We start from the raw sequence: 23,606 nt of genomic DNA, 5'->3' as shown, positions 1-23,606 counted from the left end.
TGTGTGTGTGTGTGTGTGTGTGAGTGTGTGTGTGTGTGTCTAACAGCAACTGCTGAGCCATGATAGTTTGGGACAATAGGGTAAACAGTAAGCAGACACGCAAGAGACAACAACTATCTAATAATAACAATTTCAATTGTTATAGCGCCTTTCAAGAAACCCAAGGACGCTAACAAGGGAGAAAAATTAACAAAACAACAAAATAATAATCACACAGATACACAGGTTGAAAAAACAGGTTGCTGGGTACTATTGTGATGAAACTGCTTTAAAAGGTTAAAAACGCTGGTCCTGTGAAAAATGACAGCTGCACCGTCACATCAGTAGGAGTTGTCACATTTCTTCTTAACATTTATAGCTAAATGGGGAAAGAACATGGAGGAAGATGGTGAAATGTTAGATGGATGTGTGATAGCTTCAATGTGCATTTATAGACATGAAGATAAAGACACATCAATCTCAGAGTACTGGTTCTTTCAGTATGTGAGTTATGCACATCTCACTTTGATTACATAAGAGGTTGGCATGGTTTCGTGGTTTCATCAAAACCCACAAGAAATCAGAATCAGAAACGGGTTTATTGCCAGGTAGGTTCTCACGTATGAGGAATTTGACTTGATGTCATGGTGCATACATACAATATAAAACAAAGATTCTCCATACAAAACAAGAAATCTAATATCAAACAAAAAATCTTTAAGGACACTGTAATAAAATATTACAGTGAAATGTAAGATCATGGGGTTTAAATTTGAGTGTAGAGGAAACAAAGAGGGACCTGGAAGGAGGAATACTGTTTCTGGCTAATAAAATAAGCAGCATTGTAATATAGTAATAATACAGTAGTTCAGTAGATGAGTAAATGTACATACTAGTTATAAAGCACATTCCACCTTTGGTATGCATTTGACCATAACAACAAACATTCATGTTAATTGTAAATGTTCATCACATTTGTACTCTTTATAGACTTGATTGATTTTTAAGAAACAAAGCACTTTTGGGAAAAAAGTCTTCTTCATTCTGTCAAAATATATAAGCCTCCATACAGTTGAACAGATATGCGTTATATTTCTTTACTTTGGAATATAAAATACTAGGTTTCTAGGTTTTTACTCAATGTTGTTCTTGTTAGTAGTGCTTGTTTTTTAAATTGATATTCTGTTTTATCATTCAGTATCTACAGATGGCTTTTTATTTATGCACTTTGTTCTGTTTCTCTGCAGGATGGCTCAAGACAGCGTAAAGAAAGAAAGAAGACTGTATCGTTCAGCAGCATGCCCACAGAGAAGAAAATTAGCAGTGCTAGCGACTGCATCAATGCAATGGTGGATGGCTCTGAGCTAAAGAAAGTGCGATCCAACTCCCGCATTTACCACCGCTACTTTCTTCTTGATGCAGACATGCAGTCTTTGAGATGGGAGCCCTCGAAGAAAGAATCAGAAAAGGCCAAAATTGATGTAAAATCCATCAAGGAAGTGCGAACAGGAAAAAATACAGACACTTTTAGAACTAATGGAACCTATGATCAGATTTCAGAGGACTGTGCCTTCTCAATTATTTTTGGGGAAAACTATGAGTCACTGGACTTGGTGGCAAACACTGCAGATGTAGCCAATATTTGGGTTACAGGGCTAAGGTACCTGATCTCCTATGGGAAACACACCTTAAACATGATAGAGAGCGTTCAGAACTACATGCGCTCATCTTGGCTAGGTGAACTTTTTGATGAGGCAGGCAGTAACAACAGCAAACACATAAATATATGTGCTGCTGTGCAGTTAGTCAAAAAGTTAAACCCGGGCCTTAAACATTTGAAAATAGAACTGAAGTTCAAGGAGCTTCAGAAAGCTAAGGACAAAGCAGGTTCTGATGTGACAAAAGACGAGTTCATTGAGGTCTTTCATGATCTTTGCACCAGACCTGAAATTTATTTTCTCTTTGTTCAGTTCTCTAGTAACAAAGAATTTCTGGATACCAAGGACCTAATGATATTTCTGGAGGCTGAGCAGGGTATGGCACAAGTCAGTGAAGACACAAGCTTAGAGGTCATTCAGAAATATGAACCGTCCAAAGAGGGCCAGCTCAAAGGTTGGCTTTCTCTTGATGGGTTCACCAACTATCTTATGTCTCCAGAGTGCCATCTATTTGACCCTGAACAAAAAACAGTGTGTCAAGACATGAAACAGCCTTTGTCCCACTATTACATTAATGCATCCCACAACACATATCTGATAGAAGACCAGTTCAGAGGTCCTTCTGATGTGACAGGGTATATCCGTGCCCTCAAGATGGGCTGCCGCAGTGTAGAGCTGGATGTGTGGGATGGGCCTGATAATGAACCTGTTATTTACACTGGTCACACAATGACGTCACAGATAGTTTTTCGCAGTGTCGTTGACGTCATCAACAAGTATGCCTTTGTTGCGTCTGAGTTTCCACTGCTACTGTGTTTAGAAAACCATTGCTCCTTAAAGCAGCAGAGAGTCATGTTTCAGCACCTAAAGAAGATTATTGGTGACAAGATCCACATAGACCCTCCAAAACCTGAGGACTGTTACCTTCCCTCTCCATCGGAACTGAAGGGAAAGATCCTGCTGAAGGGTAAAAAACTGAGCACAAACTGCACTGCTTCAGAAGGTGAGGTCACAGACGAGGACGAGGGGGCAGAGATGTCTCAAAGAATAAGCATCGAGTCTGCAGAACAACAGACTATTGCACCCAAAAACTTCCAGCTGTCAAAAGACCTCTCTGATCTGGTGACTTTGTGTAAGTCTGTGGAGTTCAAGGACTTCCCAACATCTTTCCAGAACCAGAAGCAATGGGAGCTTTGCTCTTTCAATGAAGTTTTTGCCAGTCGCTGCGCCAGTGACCTCCCTGGCGACTTTGTAAACTACAACAAGAAGTATCTTGCTCGAGTTTACCCTAGCCCAATGCGGATTGACTCCAGCAACATGAATCCACAGGATTTCTGGAAGTGTGGTTGCCAGATTGTGGCAATGAACTACCAGACTCCTGGCCTGATGATGGATTTAAACATCGGCTGGTTCCGTCAGAATGGGAACTGTGGCTATGTGCTGCGTCCCGCCATCATGAGGGAGCATGTTTCATATTTTAGTGCCAACACTAAAGATTCAGTGCCTGGTGTTTCTCCACAGCTCTTACACATCAAGATCATCAGTGGACAAAACTTCCCAAAACCCAAAGGCTCAGGTGCCAAAGGAGATGTAGTAGACCCCTATGTGTATGTGGAAATACACGGCATTCCGGCTGATTGTGCCGAACAAAGGACTAAAACGGTCAATCAGAATGGGGACAACCCTCTGTTTGATGAAAGCTTTGAGTTTCAGATAAATCTCCCTGAGCTTGCAATGGTGCGCTTTGTGGTGCTAGATGACGAATATATTGGTGATGAATTCATCGGCCAATACACCATCCCCTTTGAGTGTCTTCAGCCAGGTTTTCGCCATGTACCGCTACAATCTCTGACAGGGGAGGTTTTACAACATACCTTGTTGTTTGTTCATGTGGCCATAACCAATCGAAGAGGAGGCGGCAAACCACACAAAAGGGGACTGTCTGTACGAAAAGGCAAGAAGAGTAGAGAGTATGCCAGCATGAGAGTGCTGTTGGTCAAGGCTCTGGATGATGTCTTCAAAACAGTCCTGCTGCCTCTGAGGGAGGCTACAGATCTCAGAGAAAACATGCAGGTAAGAAATTAAAGGAAACTCCATTGAATGCTTATTATATTCAATAGTCTCCTTTGATGTGGCACCAGTGATTTAACAGTATCATTGTGAATTATTCGTCCATCTTCCAGCATGAGATTGTTTCTTATAGTGAAGGGTAGACTTGTAGACTGAAGAAAATGTAACCCCAAGTCAAGAATAGATTATAACCAGATCTACTACAAAAAGTCTTGAGCATCTAAAAAAGGAACCCACCATGGAAAGAAAAACAAAAAAACACCAAGCTTGACTAAATCAGATGTAATCTATTCCTTATGTCTTAGCCAATAGTAAAAACAAATGTGGGAAGAAAGTTGAGGGACCTTGATGATTTTCCTTTTTGAATTGTAGATTATTTGATGACGTTCAAATCTCTTTTAATACAACAACTGCTGATCATGGCCTTCAGCAAGCTGGTGATATGTTTTTAATAAAGCACCTTCTGTTTTTTTAATAGCTCCCAATCTTAATTAATATCATCCCAATCATTTTTTTCTTGTCTTTCTTTGCCAACACAGGGATCCTGAAAACTGTAATTTTCTCTTTTTCATGGTCACATGTATGTCATATTTGTTGTCTTGAATTAGCATTTGAAGTCTGTTTGAAATAACCTGTACTGAAAATGCACTACTGGAGTATCACAACACTCTGTGGTTGGTCCCATGTTGTGTTTCTTCAGGCATTATATTAGTATTTATTTTTAGTAGCCCTGTTTATATTGCAGTCATTGTGTGATAACAAGCCACTGGCCTTGAGGCTGTAACACATTACTGTCCCAGTTGGTCCCTCCGGTTGTTTATATAGGATTTAAATGTGTGCTTTCACAGGAAGGTTGGGACTTCCGTGTGATACTGGTGTCAGTCCAAAAGGATTGAGTGTTTATGAGTAACTTACAAGTGCCAAAATAAAAGTTCTCAGGTAATGAGTGAGCCACTACCTCTGACTACTCTTGGGTTACACATTTAACACAGATCAATAACAGATTTGAACAATGCAGAATATGAATTCCTTACCTTAACTTAAAGTTATGTCATAAGAAATATGTGTTGCTTGTCATGCCAGTATTAATCACTATAAAGGCACACAAGCCAGTCATTTTTCTCTTCTTTGTGCAGAATGCCATAGTGTCCTTTAAAGAGCTGTGCGGCCTTTCAGCGGTGGCTAACCTGAAGCAGTGCATCTTAGCCCTTTCCCCTCGACTCACTGGAACTGACAACAGCCCCCTTCTGTTGTTCAACCTCGCTGAACAGTACCCCAACTTGGAGCCCCAAGGTCTGCTACCTGAGGTTCTCAAAAAAGTTGTCACTACCTATGATATGGTGAGTAGTTGTCTGGCAAAATTGTTCTTAAAGTGTATAAGGGGGAAGAAGTATGCGGAAGTTTTGTTAATGGATTTATTCCCAAAAATAAGCTTTTGTGGTTGATATTTAAATAAAAATAAAAACAGAGATGGTTAGGTAACGTGGTTGGTGCTCTGTTAAGTCATAAAATCAATGTGCACAAGTTATGCAACCTGCAATTGAGGCTATGCCAAGACAACACCATTTCCCTGAACACATCCTGTTTTTTAACATTGATTTTCAGCACATTATTAGAGGCTTCACATCATTATTTCAAGCACAAGGCTTATATGCCCCGGAAAAACGCAGTGGCAAAAGTAGAGCAACTAGTGAACTCCTTTGATTAATTTTGCATTCAGTAACTAGACCATATTTAATGAGATGTATCTCCATCTTTTTGGCTGTAACATTATGCCCTGAGAATATTTATTAAACCCTGGTTTAGTGTTTATTGGTACTGAACCGTCGATATACCAGGGCCAGTGTGCAGTTCACTCGGCAACACAAGTACATTGATGTAGATTGCAGATTGATGCACATAATGTGGAACCTAAGCTCCAAACGTGAGTTCAGAGTGGGGCTTCAAATGTTTGAATTCAATGAAGGTGGAACTAATTGAAAAACTCCGCTCATTGAAAAAAGTGTATATAGTTCTATATTAAAGTAACCCCTCTGCTGGACTCAGACTTGAGAGTAGAGGGCTAGTTAATTGGGGCTGATGGAAAGAGTGCCAGGAAAATTAAGTTAGAGGGAAGAAAGGAGAAAATTACAAGTGTTTGGGGAACAAAATCAAATAAATTAAAACAAGCGCTTAATTGATGTGAAACTGCAGGCCTTGACCGTAAGCAGAGTGCCTGAGGAGACGGAGCAGAAAGGAGCACAGCTGCAGGGGGGGATGAGAATACAGAGGCATGATCCAAGGAACAGAGCTAAAGAGTTGCAAATAATGTATGGCACAGTGCAATTAGAAATCCAGGCTCTGTGTCAAAACCCACCACTGGGAGTAACCAGGCTTTCACTTCCTAGTTGGCAAAAATAGAATCTAGGTCTCAATCCCCGCTCATTTGTGTGCCAAGGAAAAAAAGTGAGAGATATCAGCATGATGCCAGCTTGTGGTCTTAGATAATATGCTCTGATTTTTATTTTTGCTCGCAGCACATGAACTGAGGGCACAGCCTGTAAATAGAGATGAGTTGCGCATGCACTGTCTCTGAAAAACTGAACCGAGGGAAAACGAAGCCCATATGTTAGTTTTTGTTTTGTCTGAAAGGAAGCAGATATAATAATTTCTATGAAGCTTGGATATATTAAAACTTTATCATCATTTGCATAATGCGACTGCTAAGCTTACATCACCTTTTATATCAAATGACCATTTGCATATGTAAAATGTGGGAAGACATACAAATAATAATAGAAGTAAACATACTGTAGCACTTACAGAAGATGGTCTTTAGTGTGCAGATGGGGCACAGTCCACCCGCCTACCTTTAGACCGGGTCTTTAAATACTTCTGTGATTCTGTCTCTGCCACCAAGATGGTAATTTCTTCTCCCATGGGGGAAGTAATCACAGCGTGTGCGACAGCTCTAAGTGCCGCAACTCAGCTGCGGAGTGACACAAAACTGCCAGAATAATGAAGTCAGTACTGCTTTCAGCAGAACATGGTGATTTACTACATGGGTTTTAGAAACTGTTCTCCCTACAGAACATGATAATGGGATGGAATACATGTGATAATGCCAAAAAAAGGCTTAATGTTTATTTTTGTCATAGTAATGTAATGGTAGAGGTTATCATATGAACTCTACAGGAACATTTGAAAGCACAAAAATGTAATTGTACCAGATCACATGACAGTGGGACTTCAGTATTAAAAGCCTCAGTGGCAGATAAACTGTTTCCCTTCCTATGTGCTATTACATGTTGAGAGTCTAGCATGATTCTAGTTTTCAACAAATCTATTAAAACAACTAAAACCACAGTGTGGTACTTTCTGATTTCCTTATCCAGGCTTTGGACACTTTTTAAAAAGGCTCAGTAATTCATTTAAACAGCCGTGCTTTGTACTTTTCTAATAGGAATAGCTACAGTAGTGCGTGTGTTGTGCTCTTGTTATTATCTCCAGCAGCAGGATAGATTGTGTGGGATTGATTCAAAAATAAACCACAGTGCCAACATTGACAGTAATGAAGGAACATGTAAACCAGTGCAACACTGTGGCTCATTTATGAGTTTTTAATCGTTTTTTGATCCCAATGAAGGTCTTTGGCAATGAAAACTGAGCTATATTAGGGTATGCTCAATGAATTGTTGTATCAGTCTTTTTATTGGATTTCTAAAATAATAACAAAACTGATATATCACCAGGTGTTTATCTAAACTAAATTGTCTAAAGGATTCATAATGAGGGGGTTTCTAAATAAAACATGTTAATTTTTGTTTCTAAAATAATATTCCACCTTTCTTCTGTTCCTGACATTCTGTTGGATGAAAAACATATTTTTTTTAAGATTGAAAGATCCGTCAGACTCCCTATATACCTTACAATTATTTACCTCTGACTGTGACACGCTAGATATGCCTCATTAACCTGGTGAAACACTGCTGTGCTGTTGTGCAGGGCAGGTGCGTTGTTGGCATTTAATATGGAAATGAATTCCCAAAGTCTTCAAGTCTTTTTAACAGTCTGCAGGTCAGCAGAGTTTGTACTCAATTAAAGCTGGGCATAACGCCACAGGAGCTAAACTTTGCATCTTTCAAAGCTGCAATTTCACAGATAACACGGCGGTGTCCTGCTTCAAAATGACTCAAGGTTACGTTTACATCTTCTCTTCATATGATCTTGATTATCTGCCTTTTCTATTAAAGGGTTCATTTTTAAATGTCCCTGTAAATGAAGTTCATATCTCCGGAAAACCAGACAAGAGTTGAAAAAAGAAGTGACTTTTGAAAAACACCCTAATCGCTTGTGTCTCCGTCCCTCTAATTTTGGTTTTAAAAAATGCAATTCAGCGACCCCGCCCACTGACGTGCCTGTAATAACAGCTTGTTTCCCTGAGCCCTCCCTGGAGAGGAACACCCGGCCACCAGACGGAGACTGCTCCCTGCTGTCTTGTGGGATGCCAGTTTTTTCTGATGTTGAAATAAATGGCAAATCAAAACAATATATCTTGTCTCCTTTCAGGTGATCCAGACCAGCAAGACTCTGCTGGAGAGTTTTGAGGGGTTGTATGAGAGAATTCTACAAACCCAAAAATCAGGTAAGAAACGTCTTTAGATGTTGTTCTCCTTTGACATTAGACCACTCCTGAATATTGCCCACTGGCCCCACCATCTCTCTGAAGCCACACCACACAGATCACTCAATGGTATCCGACAGAACTGATTTTGCTTATTTGCATAAGTGTGGAATTACCATTTGAATCGGGTTCAAGAACCTGATCCTGTCACTGCTTCCCTTTGAAAAGCTGCGGTTTGGACAGAGGTGTTTCATTCATACCAGCGTCTGTGCTGTATTCTAATTACAAGGTTGGTTTAAGGTTCAGAGATGTGTGTGAGGGTTCAGAGATGTGTGTGAGGCGAGCAGATGGCAGTACATCTACTCTTCTCAGTTATAGTGAGGCCCAAAGTGTATGTGTTCATGCAGACCTAGCATTCTAGCCGATTGTAACCAAATGTACTCCATGCATCCGGAGTAAGATTGGCAGCTCATCAGTGGAGGCACTGCTGGATTAAAAAAATATATGCACACAGTCTTAAGAAACATTAGCATATGATGCTGTCAAATTACGGATACTTCTGGAGGGCAGTCTTTATTTTGCAAAATGTTTACTATGTAACAGGCTTTGCTGTCTGAACCTGTTAATGAGAAGGATTTCTTTTTTGACATTAATTAAATTTTTAATGCAGCACTGTCTGGCCTTGTATCCCATCTTAGTAGTTTTGAAAGCTAATGTATCCCTGAGTGAGCCGGCTAGAAGAGCTAAGTGAGGGTGGAGCGGGGGAGAGACGGACCATCATTACCGCAGCTCTGCTTTATTGGTTTCCAGCCGGATAGATTTATAAAATATTCAAATTCGATTGTCCTGGCACATCAGAGAGGAGGACTGTGTCTTTTAACCAATGCAATGATCAAAGGCTTTGTGCTGTTTTTTCCTTGGTGTTTTCATTTCGACCACCTTCCAGCCCGTAACAATTACCAGCCAGTGGTTTGGGGAAAATACTCTGTGATGTTGGACTTACTGGCATCAGAAAGATCCCTAAAATCTCTGCTCACATCTGTGCCACTGGGACTTATATTTCAACCATATTCCTTTTGGTTTAGATTTGGTTTTAGCATGGGTTTAAAATGGCTTATGTATGAAATAAGTGCCTTGTACTTTAGTCCTACAATACTCTCCATGTTCATCTTAACAGCCTGTGTCAGCATTTTTCTCATTCTATTTTAATGACAACCTGCTGTCGTGCCAGCAGTTTCAAATCTGCAGTGGGCAAATGTGTTGGCACAACATATACATATTACACATTGTTTGATGTATAGAGCACATGCGCATGTAGTTATTGCTCATCTTCCATGGGACTAATATGAGTCTCTCTTAAAATAGTATTCAAGCCTTAACCTGTTAAGCCCCAAGCCTGTTTTTCAGGTCTCAGACTCGAAAATGACATTTCCAGAACAAATTACCATAACTACACTTCTAAAAGGGGGAAATTAATAATCTTTTTTCTCAAAGTAATGATAAACATGTGAGTTGGATGTAGAAAAGTCAGAATCAATATAGATGTTTTTTATTTTAAAGAAAAAAATGCAATTATAGTGTCCGTCCAAAAATTATTTTTTACTTATAGTGAAAACAACCCTTGAATGATGGGATGGTAGACTAAAAGCTTTAGGAATCCAAAGTACAACATATGATAAGTACCCTGTATCAAGATTGATGCAAAACAAGTGACATTTAACCTTTTTAGAGAGGTTTAGAAAAAAGAAACTCCACCTCTGGGGTCATTTGGGTGGAAATGGGCGTTTTTGCCGTTTCTCTGGAACCCATTGGTCGATTTTGATGATTGACATCTCTTTTTAACCGTTAGAGCCAATAGAATCGAAGGGGAATTTCCACATACACACCAACGTTACCATTGAGAAGTGGGGGCTATGCGCACGCAGTTTGCCTAAAGCGAAACGCTTTGAAATCTGAAAACTTAAAACTAGGTTTATTGCTGATGGATTATCAGAAATCATTTCAAAGTGACACAGACACATTGGATTAACCTATGGATTAACCTTCAGCAACGTTTTTATCGTTTTAATGCCATTGAAGACCACTTTTGATCAGACAACGACAAAGGTAAGACATATTGCCGTGTTTGCTACCTAATGCCACGTGTTGTGATGTCTGTTTTTGTTTCTCATTTCACGAGTTCTTATCATGGAGTGACGATACGGATACATATCGATTCTGTGTATTCTCACGATGCTAGTCGAGGGGTTGGATTTGCATTTACGATAAGTAATAAGGGTTTTATGAGTGAGTTCTGTGCTAACGGCGTTAGCATTGTTTCGCTCAGGGCTAATTCAGAGGCTCAGCGTTAGTCTTGTGTTTTTTTTTGCTAAAAATGGTTCATATCATCAGTTAGCTGAGTTTCTTCCCGTTACATGGATATGAAACATTCATAGTTTATTAAATATTAAGAAGTCCTCAGCCGCTGTTTCCTGCAGATGATGCGTTTTTCCGCCCGGGGGGTGGGCAGATGGGGTTCAACAGGTTAAGGAAAGGTCTGCCAGACATTATGTCGTATATATCTCCACAAAATGGCATTTCATTGTCAGTAAAGTCCTGTTTGAGGTCAGATGACAGTCGTTTAATGAGTTGATGACAACAGGATTTTATGTAACAGTAGTTCTACACAATGAGTCCTAGCTAGCCCTGATTGATAAACATCTTGTCAAAGGGAATTATTCCTTTTTGTAAAAGAATAGTTAAGAAAACTTCCACAGAAGCATTGTGGGGTTTTGGTCAAAGCACCATTTATATACAATTATATAATATCAGGAGGGGAACCGTCAACAACAATTGCAAACTGGGACACAACTGATGAACTTGTTCATTGATATATTTTCCAATCCAACATACACCATTTGTGTGTGTGCGCTCTTGTTTGTTGGTATTTCAGTGCAATCATGGTTTGTCTGTTGGGTCGAACTGGGTCAGTGCAAACCCAATTCCCTCTCTACAGCAAGTGGAACATTCAGCAGAAGCAGCTTTTAAAGTTGTGAATAACCCATCACTTGAGCTCAGATGGGTCGTGTGTTCCCCTAAGAAAATAGACCGACATGAAGGCAGACTCAGGGATCACAGTCAGGTGTTTGCTGCTTAAAGATGGATGTCACTTCCCACCCCCGACTTTCACTTTATGTCCCAATTAGCATTCAAGGCATATGGAGGGCTGCACCTGCTGCAGACTAACAAGATCAGTACAGAAGATGTTCTTAAATGCCAACTGCAAAATAATGGTGTGGCTTTTCAGTGACATTCTGCAGAGAACAAAGCAAAGGGCCATTACTGCGTTAGATATGTTAAAGTCCCCTTCAAAGTGGATTGAACCTTTTTGTTTCATTCTTATTGGTGAAATGCTTTGTGCCACATCGCCTCCTGGATGGTGCTTAAAATTATAGTTAATATTAGAACTGAGATTATTTTACAACTAATTTGATTAATAATCTATTGTTTTAGTTGGTTAGCTGGTTTCCACTTCTCAATGTAAGGGTGTCCTGTCTTTCTGTGACATACGGTATGATGGTGATACAAGATAAGAGAGACTAAGGACTTAGAACTTTATTTATACCGAGGGAAATTATTGTGCAGTGGTGGCGAAGAAAAAGCGCAGCTAAAAGCAAAATACAAACAATAAAATATCTATTATAATGTTTGATAACCAAATGTACACAAGGACAGAAATATAAATGGTAAGCATCACAAATATAAACTGGTTAACAAGTAGCAAATCCAAAACCCATAGGGTGTTAAAAGTAAACAGAGGTGATCATAAAAATGTCAATACAAGAAACATTCAACACTCTTTTCAAAAATATAGCGGGTTCATGTTAGAAGACCACATAAATGTATAAGAAGTGGCATTTAGATATTTCTGTATCATTAAATACAGGTCAGTGTACAGGGTTGATTTGAAAATGTTCAATGACCATGTCAATAACAAAGACTGTATGGTCAATAACAGAGCATCATTTATTTCACATCATGATCGATTGTGTTACTTTAGTCCATTAGTTGTTATCATTGAATATCATTAGTTGTTATCATTGAATGTCTTTGGGTTTAGCACTATTCATAAAAAAACGTTTCATAGACTAACTCAGGTCCTCCTCCTCTGACCCTCCTCTTTATACTGTAGTTGTTTCATGCTTGTCATCTTGCAGCATTACTTCAGAGATCAGCGTCTGAAATGCTTGCTGAGAATGAGCTTCCCAATTTCTTTCTTTCTTGCCGGCCAGACTCCATCAAATGTTGCTAGGCAACGTGTGTGTGTGTGTGTGTGTGTGTGTGTGTGTGTGTGTGTGTGTGTGTGTGTGTGTGTGTACCTTCTTCAGCACAGTCACGGTCCATGTGCACAGCAGCAGCAGCAGCTCTTTAGTTACAGAATAGCAGCCTGAGATGAAGAGAGAAATGACATGTTGTTAGGAACACAGGAAATGGACAGAGCACGTGTGATGTCAGGAGATAATGGATGTGTCAGTAGATTTGTATCAGGTGTGTGAGGTTGTATTCACGCAGCTGAGAGGCTCCGAGGCAGCCCAACCCCACGCCTATAATGGCGACTCCACATGAGGGGGGTCGTGTGCACACCACGTTTCCATGGCAACAGCACCAACAGGGGCCAGGGCCCACTCCAGCTGATATAAGCGCTTCGGGCGGTAATGCAGGCATTCTTGCTTGGAATTTCCAGCATTATAAAGTGATGGGCTGCTGTGTCTAGCAGGAACTCCATCTCTCTGGTTTATTTACCTCACAGGCTGTGTTTGCCTGTTGCTGCAGTGTCAGCACTGCACTGTAAAGGCCATATCCACATTAAAGATGTCCTTACTCAGACTCAGTCATGCAGAGGGGAAGAGAGGAGGTGGGAAAGCTCCTCAGGAGACAAATCCGTCCTCTGTTCGATGCCTTGATGCTAATCCACACTGAAAGAACGTCATGTCTGTCTGCCTACGCTGCACCGCTCCTCTGCCTTTCTCTGCGTTTCCGGGGCTTTCTCTTCCCTCTCATCCTGCCTCCTTCAACTAGGCTTTTTGTTCTCTGCCTTTGATTTATCTTGCCTATTTGCTTTCTTTCTTCTTCGTTTTTTTTTTACCAATTCACTGCTGTCCCTTAAAATCCCATCAACACCTCGCTGGGATGTGCAACTCTGCCTACCATCCAATAACATTTCACCCTGGGATATAGAGTTATGATGTGTGCAAGGTGTTGCTGACAGAGGTCACACATGCTCACCAAACTGTTCCTGGTTAATAGTAACACTGTCATGAAAATGAATGCAACACTGTTGTTAAAGCAAATAGGAGTCTCGAGAGAAACAGGATGTAAGGAAGGCACTATCAAGTTAGCTATCAAATAACTGTCACTTTACACTTCCTCTGCCTTTTTCTAAGGGTTGCTTGACAAGATATTAACATTTCGATGGCAGGTGCTTGCACAGTTTTATTCCTTCATATCTTGCATCCAACCCTCAGCTTTCCTCCTTTAATTGTTCAGAAATGTGCACTTCAGTCAGAGTTAAGATGCACACAGCAGCTCCTGCGATCCTTTATCACCCTGCAGACGTACAGTAATGAGAGGAGTCCTCCTCCACAGCCAGAGGGTCTCTATTCTGTACTTCCACATACTCTACCCTTCTGCTGCAGCAGCACACTGTGAAATGTTGACAGCAATGCCACTGACTTTAGCTCTAATGTGTTTCCTCACAGTGACACAGTGCCTAGCACCCAGTCAGAGCTCCCAGACTTCAGTCACCTCGCAGCTGCTCTTCTGTTTCACAAACCGCCACAAAAAGTCTGACTCATTCTCATCTGTCTTTTTCTCGCAGCGATGGAGTTCCACGAGAACCTCCATGACTTGGCTGTGAAGGAGGGGCTGAAGGGCAGGAAGCTGCACAAGGCGGTGGAGAGCTTCACCTGGAACATCACCGTGCTGAAGGTGAGATTATGGACACTGGTGACACCAACCTTGTGTAGCCTGTTTACTGCTACTACAGTAGCTGCCATTCTCTTTGAATCCCAATATATCTATCTACATGTGGCATTTCGTCAAAAAGTTGGTTTTAAATGTAAACACAAGTGTGTAATATGAATGTCTAAAGTATACTTATACGGCAAGTTGCTTTTTTTTATCACTTATATGGGCAAGGCAAGGCAAGTTTATTTATATAGCACCTTTCAACACAAGGCAATTCAAAGTGCTTTACAAAAAACGAAAGACATTAAGAAAATGGCATTTAAAATCAGTCATTAAAAAGAAAAGATAATAAAATAAACATTAAAAGAAAAAATACATGGATAAAAGTTACAGTGCAGTTTAAGATGTAAATAGTTCAATTAAAAGCAGCGGTAAAAAGAAAAGTCTTTAATCTGGATTTAAAAGTGGTCAGAGTTGCAGCGGATCTGCAGGTTTCTGGGAGTTTGTAAGCTTTCTTTCCGCACATGCAACCATGAATATTTTTTAACCATATTAATTTGTACCAAAACATTAGTGCAATACAAAAAACCTACTGATAAATTACCAAATCACGAATAATGTAATTATTTATATCCGGAGGCAATATTATGCCATACACCGGTGTTTGGTGAGTCCCTAGTCTAAGCCGCTCTGAAACACCACGCCTATTGTTTCAACCTCCACAGCCAACACAAGGGGTAATTATTGATGAATAACCTCCTTCATATTTATATATGGCATTTGCACGTGTTAATTAAGATTACCACACGAGTAGCTCAGCTATAATTTATACTTTGTCCCCGGGCAATTGAGTTGAGTCAGGCAAGTATGTGTTATTCTTTGTGCATGCTTCATTTTCTGTCAATGTTTAATCTGGTGCTTTGCTTATATGGATCTTATTGTTGGCAGACGTACTACTTAAAGACTTCAGATTTTTTATGAACACTAAAAGTACATTAGGTTATTGACTGAAGGTCTTGAAGCTTATAAAATGGCAGCTATCCAATAAAGCTTTAAACTCAATACAAATAGATTTCAAAGACCATTTTCATGAGCTACACCACACTGCTGGGTTCACCTAGCTTCTTGTGATTCAGATCGAGGTGTCCATTGTGTCAATCTCATTATGGCTCCTGTGTGACAGGAATATCCACAACACTTTGGCACCTGGTGTGAAACTCAGAAATGAATTGCCTGTGAATTCCATAATAAGGTTACATCAATTCCAGATCAAAAATCTGCTGCCTTTTTTCTAATAACAGAGCACAAGCATAGGGTGATAAGACTATTGGACTCTTTTGTATTTGTATCTGCTTAGATGCTTCAGGTTAAGTACTTTGCATGATATTCAGAATTTCATTTATGCAGAAATCAAAAGTAAATATATGGAGGCAAAGTGCTGATCCCATTATTGTTGTGAGAGTTCTATCTTTGTTTTTGAGGAAAAACAATTATAGACTGATCTAAAATGAGAAGAATCTTCTGTTTTATGGTTTATTGATAACAGATTTTCGCATAAAAGGAGTTTATTGACAGATTTAGAGTGCTTGAGATGAGCATTACCTCTCTCTGTATTTACCTTGTTCTGCTATGGCCTGAACGTCAGTGTGACGGCATTTAATTCAGACTTTTGCCAACATTTAGAATAAGGTGTTAATACATACATACTTTAAGAGAGAGTATTATGTCTTAAGAATAACACAATAAAAATAAAACGTTTAATACGGAAACTTTTATGACATTTTTATCCTCAGGACGGGCAGCTACTAACATTTTCAGGGACAACATTTTAAAAGCTGCTGTAACTCTTTGATCTGTAATCCCCCCCCAGGGTCAGGCAGACCTCCTGAAGCACGCCCAGAGTGAAGTCCAGGAGAACCTGCGGCAGATCCACTACTCTGCGCTCACCTGTAACCTGAGTAAAGGCGCTCTCGCGGGGGGTTCCTCCGGCTCCGAGTCCAGAGGCAGACGCAGCATGGATGCCATTGCTGAGAAGGCCACTGCGGAGGAGGAGCTCACTGATGAGGACAACTGAAGACCCACAATCCTGTTCTGCCTGGCTCACAGACTTCTACTGTTCCTGCCCCCTGAGCTCAAAACCCAAAGCTCTTGCTCGCTCCGTTAGCATTCTGCAGCGTCATCGCTCTACACACAACAGTGTTTTTCCCACATTCCATCGTGTACATTCCTGTATCACAAGCACAGCTGTAACTTCTCAGCCTTGTAATCATCAATAAAATGCCACAACTACCCCAGGACACAAATCCTTCCCAAGTTCCGATCACGGAAGGTTTCGACAGGTTTTGAAAAATGACTGATTATTTCTACGTCTTAATATGTGAAGGAGCTGTACTGAAAGCTGGAAGAGTGTGAAACGTGATGCTGCCTAGCCATTAAGTGCAAAATCATATATACCAAAGCATCCAGCAAACATGTGGAAAGGGACACTTGGAGAAATACTGAGGATGATCATAGTGCCAGACATAAATCTTAAGTCTACCCAGAATAAAACTCACAAACGTCTTCATCTTCAGTCCTGATTCATGCGTTCGTTGCCTTCCCTTCATTTCGCTGTCACGGAATCACATTTCCTGGGGAGGCGAATAAACTACCAGCTACGTGACCATTCATGACTTTGACCTACTGTTCAGAGACGGTGCACTTCTACTCAACGGACCAGGGTGTTACTCGAGGAAATAAAAAATAAAAGAGCCCTTGGATTATTATAAGACATTTCTTAAAGCACAATTTTTTGGAAATATGAATGTAAAAGGACAAAAGGAGCGAAAGAAGTAAAGGAAAAAAGTGGACGTAAACGTCATGAATGAGAGTAAAGAGCTGTTTACAATTGTCCTGTCTGCCAAAATAGTCACATATATGTATATATAGAGTTTCCTGTTCCCCTTTTTTTCTGCAGAGTGCATCATTTTATTATTGTATACTTGGGAATATAAGATTTATTTTATAAAAGATATATGAACTTGTCTGTGGAAAAGGGAGACATTTTATCTGTGCGTACATAACGAGGGTTGTCACTTAAGAAAAGTGACCTCAACTTCAACTGCTAGTGGTGCAAAAACAACCAGCAACGGCATGAAGAGGAACAACGACTGGGTGATGATAACTTGGACTCAAACAGCCTTTTATCTGCTTTAATTATTTGGCCTTTATTTTTGGCCATGGTCCTCCCATTTCACATCGCTAAAAGAGTTTGAGCAAAATCAAATTAAATGTTTCGACGGGGGGATTTCACGAAAGGATTGCGTGGCTTGCATCGCATCAACAAACTGCGCAGCCAAACAAGTAGCTTTTGGGTTGCTCTGGTGCTATATGCATGTGTTCATAGTTAGCTAACATGCATACTTTAGCACACATTGGCATCTGTGTAAATGAGCCTTGCTAAAACAGTGCAATTCTCAATGATCAGTGATAACCACTCGCAGCTAAAGTAAAATGACTAGTGGGTTCAGAGACTTGGTGGTAGACACTCCCAGACTCTCCACTAAGAGTTTGTAGCCAGGCTTAAACTCATTTATTTTGGGATGCTTTAACAGGAGGCAATGACAGCTGTGTGATTAAAAATAAATGAATAGAGCTCCCCTACATGTCATCTTTGAAATTACATCTAAAAGTTCAATAAAGTATTATATAAAAAAGGATTTCTTCCTTTTCCCTCCACAAGAAAAACGTGTATTGGACTCAAAACTTTATGGGCATTTAATTGCGAACTTAAGGTGCAAATAAAATAAAGTAAAATAATGCGCAATCCATATTAGCCGCTGCGATTTACTTTTGGAAGTATTAAACGTATGAAAGGTGTATTTTTCAGGTGTGCTCCCAACATGTATTATTTAAAACCCCAATGTGGAAATCGGGTTAAAAAAAAAAAAGTTCCCGCGATGTTTCTACTTTGCGACTGAACGGGAGCTATGTACAAACAACTCTAATTGTGCAGTTAAAAATGTCAGTCCAGATCTTGTGCTTTACTATGCTTCATCTTGCTGTTGGTGTGGATCGAAGTGGTTCCTGTCTGAGTTGCAACACTTTATTAACCCTTTGTCAGAATTTTAACTCAGGTTGTTGAAAAGATGGTTTGGAAGGATATGAACTTCAGAGTAATATAAGCTTTCCTTGTGAGTAAATACTACCTGACCCACAATTACCCTGTGATTCAACGTGCCACATTACTGCTTACTAAATGTCTGCATCAGTTCATGTTTATTTAAATGAAGGTATTTAGGTTTACAAAAACAGGACAACAATTTGAATAACTTCATGTAAAATAAACTAAAAGCCTGTGTTTGTACTCTACGTAGTATTTATTTAATTGACAACTAATCCAAATAGCATTTTGTTATTGTTGACTGATGTGAAATGTAGCTGCCTGAACTAATGATAGCTAGTTTTTCAACTGATACGCTTAATTAGATTAGACTGTTTGTCATAATGCATTTGAAGTTTAATTTGTTGCAATATAAAAACTGAAGCCCTATATTAGGCTTTAACACTTAAAGAATAACATGTTAGTAGATACTCAGTTTAAAGCCTACTTTAAGTCTAGCAGTTAAAACATGTTTAGGTTAACTGATTCCAAGTGTTGCCTTAAAATATTTCCATAAATGCTCGGTAGGCGTGACATGACAAGTCAACATATTGATCACCAGCAAGAATTCAATGACTTGAGTTCACTTAGGAATATCCAAAACGACAATAATTATGAGCATTGTGACTGTTAAATGAAGCCCAACCATCTTTTCATCTGCAATTGTCAGCTTTTATACCTATTATTTTGCCCCTTAGTGCTCACAATGCAAGTACTACAGATCACATGACCACTGAGAAGATGAAAAATGTTATCTCTGAATTTCCGTGCTGTGCCACTCAACGTATTTCTGATTGTTGATGAGAGGATCAAAGCATTTAAACTGTAATCCAGTCTCACATCATCTATCAAGTCCAAAAAAAGAACCTTTGAATAAACAATGTTGGATCGATCTGTGTGTCTGATGTCTTTTCTAATTAAATTATTTATCCTGACAACCGTACGTACTACGTATATCTTTACATCCTGTACTGACCAATCAGATGTTGCTCTACTGCAGCGGTGTCCAAACATTTTATACAGACAAATATACAAAGGGCTGGGCCCTCACTAGAGGTGATGTATATTGGCTCATACATTAATGTATAAGTCGGCAAAATGAATCAAATGTAAGTAAATTGTTCAGACATCACAGCTCTCCTTAGGGTTTCAATTATTTTGTTGGTAGCTCATTCCTTACAACAGAGGTGTCAGATTGCTTATCATACGGGGAAATATGAAGGGTATATTTCAAGCTTGTTATGAAAATAAGTTATTGAGCTTTTTTCGTATCAACTTAGATTTGTTAGAAAAATGTTTTCAGCTTTAATTGACTGAATGTATTTGAAAAGTGGGCTTATTAACACATGAATACTACTGTATTATATCTGTTTACTTACAGTGGGGCAAAAAAGTATTTAGTCAGCCACCAATTGTGCAAGTTCTCACTTAAAAAGATGAGAGAGGCCTGTAATTTTCATCCTAGTAGTATACCTCAACTATGAGAGACAGAATGAGAAAAAAAAATCCAGAAAATCACATTGTCTGATTTTTAAAGAATGTATTTGCAAATTATGTTGGAAAATAAGTATTTGGTAAATAACAAAAGTTAATCTCAATACTTTGTTATATACCCTTTGTTGGCAATGACAGAGGTCAAACATTTTCTGTAAGTCTTCACAAGGTTTTCACACACTGTTGCTGGTATTTTGGCCCATTCCTCCATGCAGATCTCCTCTAGAGCAGTGATGTTTTGGGGCTGTCGCTGGGCAACACAGACTTTCAACTCCCTCCAAAGATTTTCTATGGGGTTGAGATCTGGAGACTGGCTAGGCCACTCCAGGACCTTGAAATGCTTCTTACGAAGCCACTCCTTCGTTGCCCGGGCGGTGTGTTTGGGATCATTGTCATGCTGAAAGACCCAGCCACGTTTCATCTTCAATGCCCTTGCTGATGGAAGGAGGTTGTCACTCAAAATCTCACGATACATGGCCCCATTCATTCTTTCCTTTACACGGATCAGTGGTCCTGGTCCCTTTGCAGAAAAACATCCCCAAAGCATGATGTTTCCACCCCCATGTTTCACAGTAGGTATGGTGTTCTTTGGATGCAACTCAGCATTCTTTCTCCTCCAAACACGTCTAGTTGAGTTTTTACCAAAAAGTTCTATTTTGGTTTCATCTGACCATATGACATTCTCCCAATCCTCTTCTGGATCATCTAAATGCTCTCTAGCAAACTTCAGACGGGCCAGTACATGTCCAGGCCCTAAGCAGGGGGACACGTCTGGCACTGCAGGATTTAGAGTCCCTGGCGGGTATAGTGTGTTACTGATGGTAGCCTTTGTTACTTTGGTCCCAGCTCTCTGCAGGTCATTGATTAGGTCCCCCCGTGTGGTTCTGGGATTTTTGCTCACCGTTCTTGTGATCATTTTGACCCCACGGGGTGAGATCTTGCGTGGAGCCCCAGATCGAGGGAGATTATCAGTGGTCTTGTATGTCTTCCATTTTCTAATAATTGCTCCCACAGTTGATTTCTTCACACCAAGCTGCTTACCTATTGCAGATTCAGTCTTCCCAGCCTGGTGCAGGTCTACAATTTTGTTTCTGGTGTCCTTTGACAGTCTTTGGTCTTGGCCATAGTGGAGTTTGGAGTGTGACTGTTTGAGGTTGTGGACAGGTGTCTTTTATACTGATAACGAGTTCAAACAGGTGCCATTAATACAGTTAACAAGTGGAGGACAGAGGAGGCTCTTAAAGAAGAAGTTACAGGTCTGTGAGAGCCAGAAATCTTGTTTGTTTGTAGGTGACCAAATACTTATTTTACCGAGGAATTTACCAATTCATTCATTAAAAATCCTACAATGTGATTTCCTGGATTCTTTCCCCCCATTCTGTCTCTCATAGTTGAAGTGTTCCTAGGATGAAAATTACAGGCCTCTCTCATCTTTTTAAGTGGGAGAACTTGCACTATTGGTGGCTGACTAAATGCTTTTTTGCCCCACTGTATATATTTAAGAAGTAAAAGAGAAGCACAAGTTTCATTTGAGGGCCATACTGCATTATCGTTTTTTTAATTTGCTGAGGGCCGATTCAAAATTGTCAATTAGTTTGGACACCCCTGCTCTACTGTATTGGTTGTTACTGAGAAATTGTAAGGTCTGTGAAAGCCTCCCTGCACCCGGTCGATGCTCTGGACCTCCAGTCTCCTCCAGGCTGCACCATGTTGGACCTTATACAGACTGACCTCAGCACTGCCATTACTGTACATTCATGTACTTCCCCATTGTAGGTAGCTATGACAAGTAATACACTGCACTTTATTTCCTCTTCACTTGCTCTTCTTGAAAGAAGAAAATCACTCTTGGGTAAAATGTCAATCTGAGGTCAATGCAATATTTCAGCGTGGTTCTTTCCATCCTAGAGGCCTATATCTAACATTGGCTAATATTAGCTCCTAATACAGAAATGTAAGCACAATCTTCTGCTGCTTTTATTCCAGGTCTCTCTCAATTCACACAATGCAGCCCAGTGCAACAAAATGCTAAATGTTGCCCAAGGTTATTAGCGTGGAGAATGCTGTATACTGTATATGTGTGTTAGTCACGTTTCCTGCACGGACACTTGAGTCATTATTTATATATTTCTAAGGATAAAAACAGTAAACCTATTCCTTGCTCTCTGCTGTGTTTCCAAAGCTGGAGGAGTGCATGCATCAGTATTGATCAGCACCCTTTGTGGTGAGTAGAGCAGAGAGCCAGGGGAAATAAGGCTTCTCACACACACACACACACACACACACACACACACACACACACACACACACACACACACACACACACACACACACACACACACACACACACACACACACACACACACACACACACACACACACACACACACACACACACACACACACACACACACACACACACACACACACACACACACACACACACACACACACACACACACACACACACACACACACACACACACACACACACACACACACACACACACACACACACACACACACACACACACACACACACGCACGCACGCACGCACACACGCAGAGGTAACAGGCAAAAGCATGCAGCGTTCTTTACGAACATGCCAGCTGTGCAGTTACTGGCCAGCATGCATAAACTTTATTTGTATAGCGTGACACAAAGTGCTTTTCACAGTACATTTAATTTAGGGCTCCAGCATGTAAAAGCTCGATCACGGGAACGTTTAAGAGATTCGAATGTGGATCTAAGATTATGAATTTGTACATAAAAATAAAAACCTAATCCAAGCCGACACTGAGTTTTCTTTATAACTGAATTCTTCGAGTCACTTTTTGTAATCAGCTGGCAGGCAGAGTATTAAATAAAGGAGTTAACCTTTATGAACTCTCCTTATCAAAAGTTAAAAGCCTACCTGTCCTATCCCTCACTGATAAGCCATGCAAACATAAATACATAAGACTGTTCCTGCTGCTCTACTGCCTCAGCAGAAGGCTCAGCAATTAGCTAAATGCGTGTAAAGAACATGTAAACTGACCAGAATGGCCCTCTAATGCTCCCTTTAAAGAGCTGTTTTACAAGCCGTACTGTAAGGGTACTGTGGGTTTACTGAAATGGATTTTACTAGCTATAGGGGGGTTTGAATTAAGGGTTTCTGTTTGCACCTTTCAAGCTGTAGATGGCCCTTGTTACAAATCATTAAACAATGTTCTATAATGTCATTACTGCAGGTCTCTTTCTAATGTTACCAGACCACCATCAAGTCTTCAGATAAACAGAAATGGATTTGTTCAAACACTTATCGGGCACATGGCAAAAGTGCATGTTTAGTTTAGCAACTGTAAGTGAAATAAAGGTAAGTCAAATAATAATAGTACAAATAAAAAACAACCAATTGTCTCTTCTAATCTACAGACAGAGAGAGCAGCACTTTGTAATTAATACAAACACTAAATACAAACAGAATAAACACCGGATTGAATAATATAAGACTGAACTAAATTCAATTAAATTAAAAGCCAAACTGTAAAAGTGGTTCTTGTTGGTATGAAGAATCTCTTTCAGGGAGGTTGTTCTACAGGATCTTTGTTTAAAATGTAAGTAAATAAATGTTAATATCGGAAAGCAGTTCTAAACTTGTAGAGGAGGCTTGCAAAAAATATGAGATTTATTCTGGAGTGCTTTGACAGTAAACATGGTCTGGAATGAATCAGC

General features: G+C 40.0%; 1 protein-coding gene across 1 annotated transcript in view; it reads left to right on the top strand.

Annotated features, from left to right (window-relative positions):
- Window positions 1–19,290, top strand: part of LOC117543246 (inactive phospholipase C-like protein 2) — a 33,468-nt gene extending 14,178 nt beyond the window's left edge. Inside the window, exons 3-7 of the mRNA XM_034211393.1 lie at window positions 1,227–3,710; window positions 4,844–5,047; window positions 8,256–8,331; window positions 14,168–14,277; window positions 16,127–19,290. Of these exons, the coding sequence (XP_034067284.1) occupies window positions 1,227–3,710; window positions 4,844–5,047; window positions 8,256–8,331; window positions 14,168–14,277; window positions 16,127–16,330 (3,078 nt within the window). The 3' untranslated portion in view covers window positions 16,331–19,290. The remainder of the gene's footprint in view (window positions 1–1,226; window positions 3,711–4,843; window positions 5,048–8,255; window positions 8,332–14,167; window positions 14,278–16,126) is intronic.
- Window positions 19,291–23,606: the final 4,316 nt, after the last annotated feature.

This window comes from Gymnodraco acuticeps, unplaced genomic scaffold, assembly GCF_902827175.1.
Source record: "Gymnodraco acuticeps unplaced genomic scaffold, fGymAcu1.1, whole genome shotgun sequence".
NCBI classification, from domain to species: Eukaryota; Metazoa; Chordata; class Actinopteri; order Perciformes; family Bathydraconidae; genus Gymnodraco; species Gymnodraco acuticeps.
This window is presented reverse-complemented; position numbering and strand designations above follow the sequence as displayed.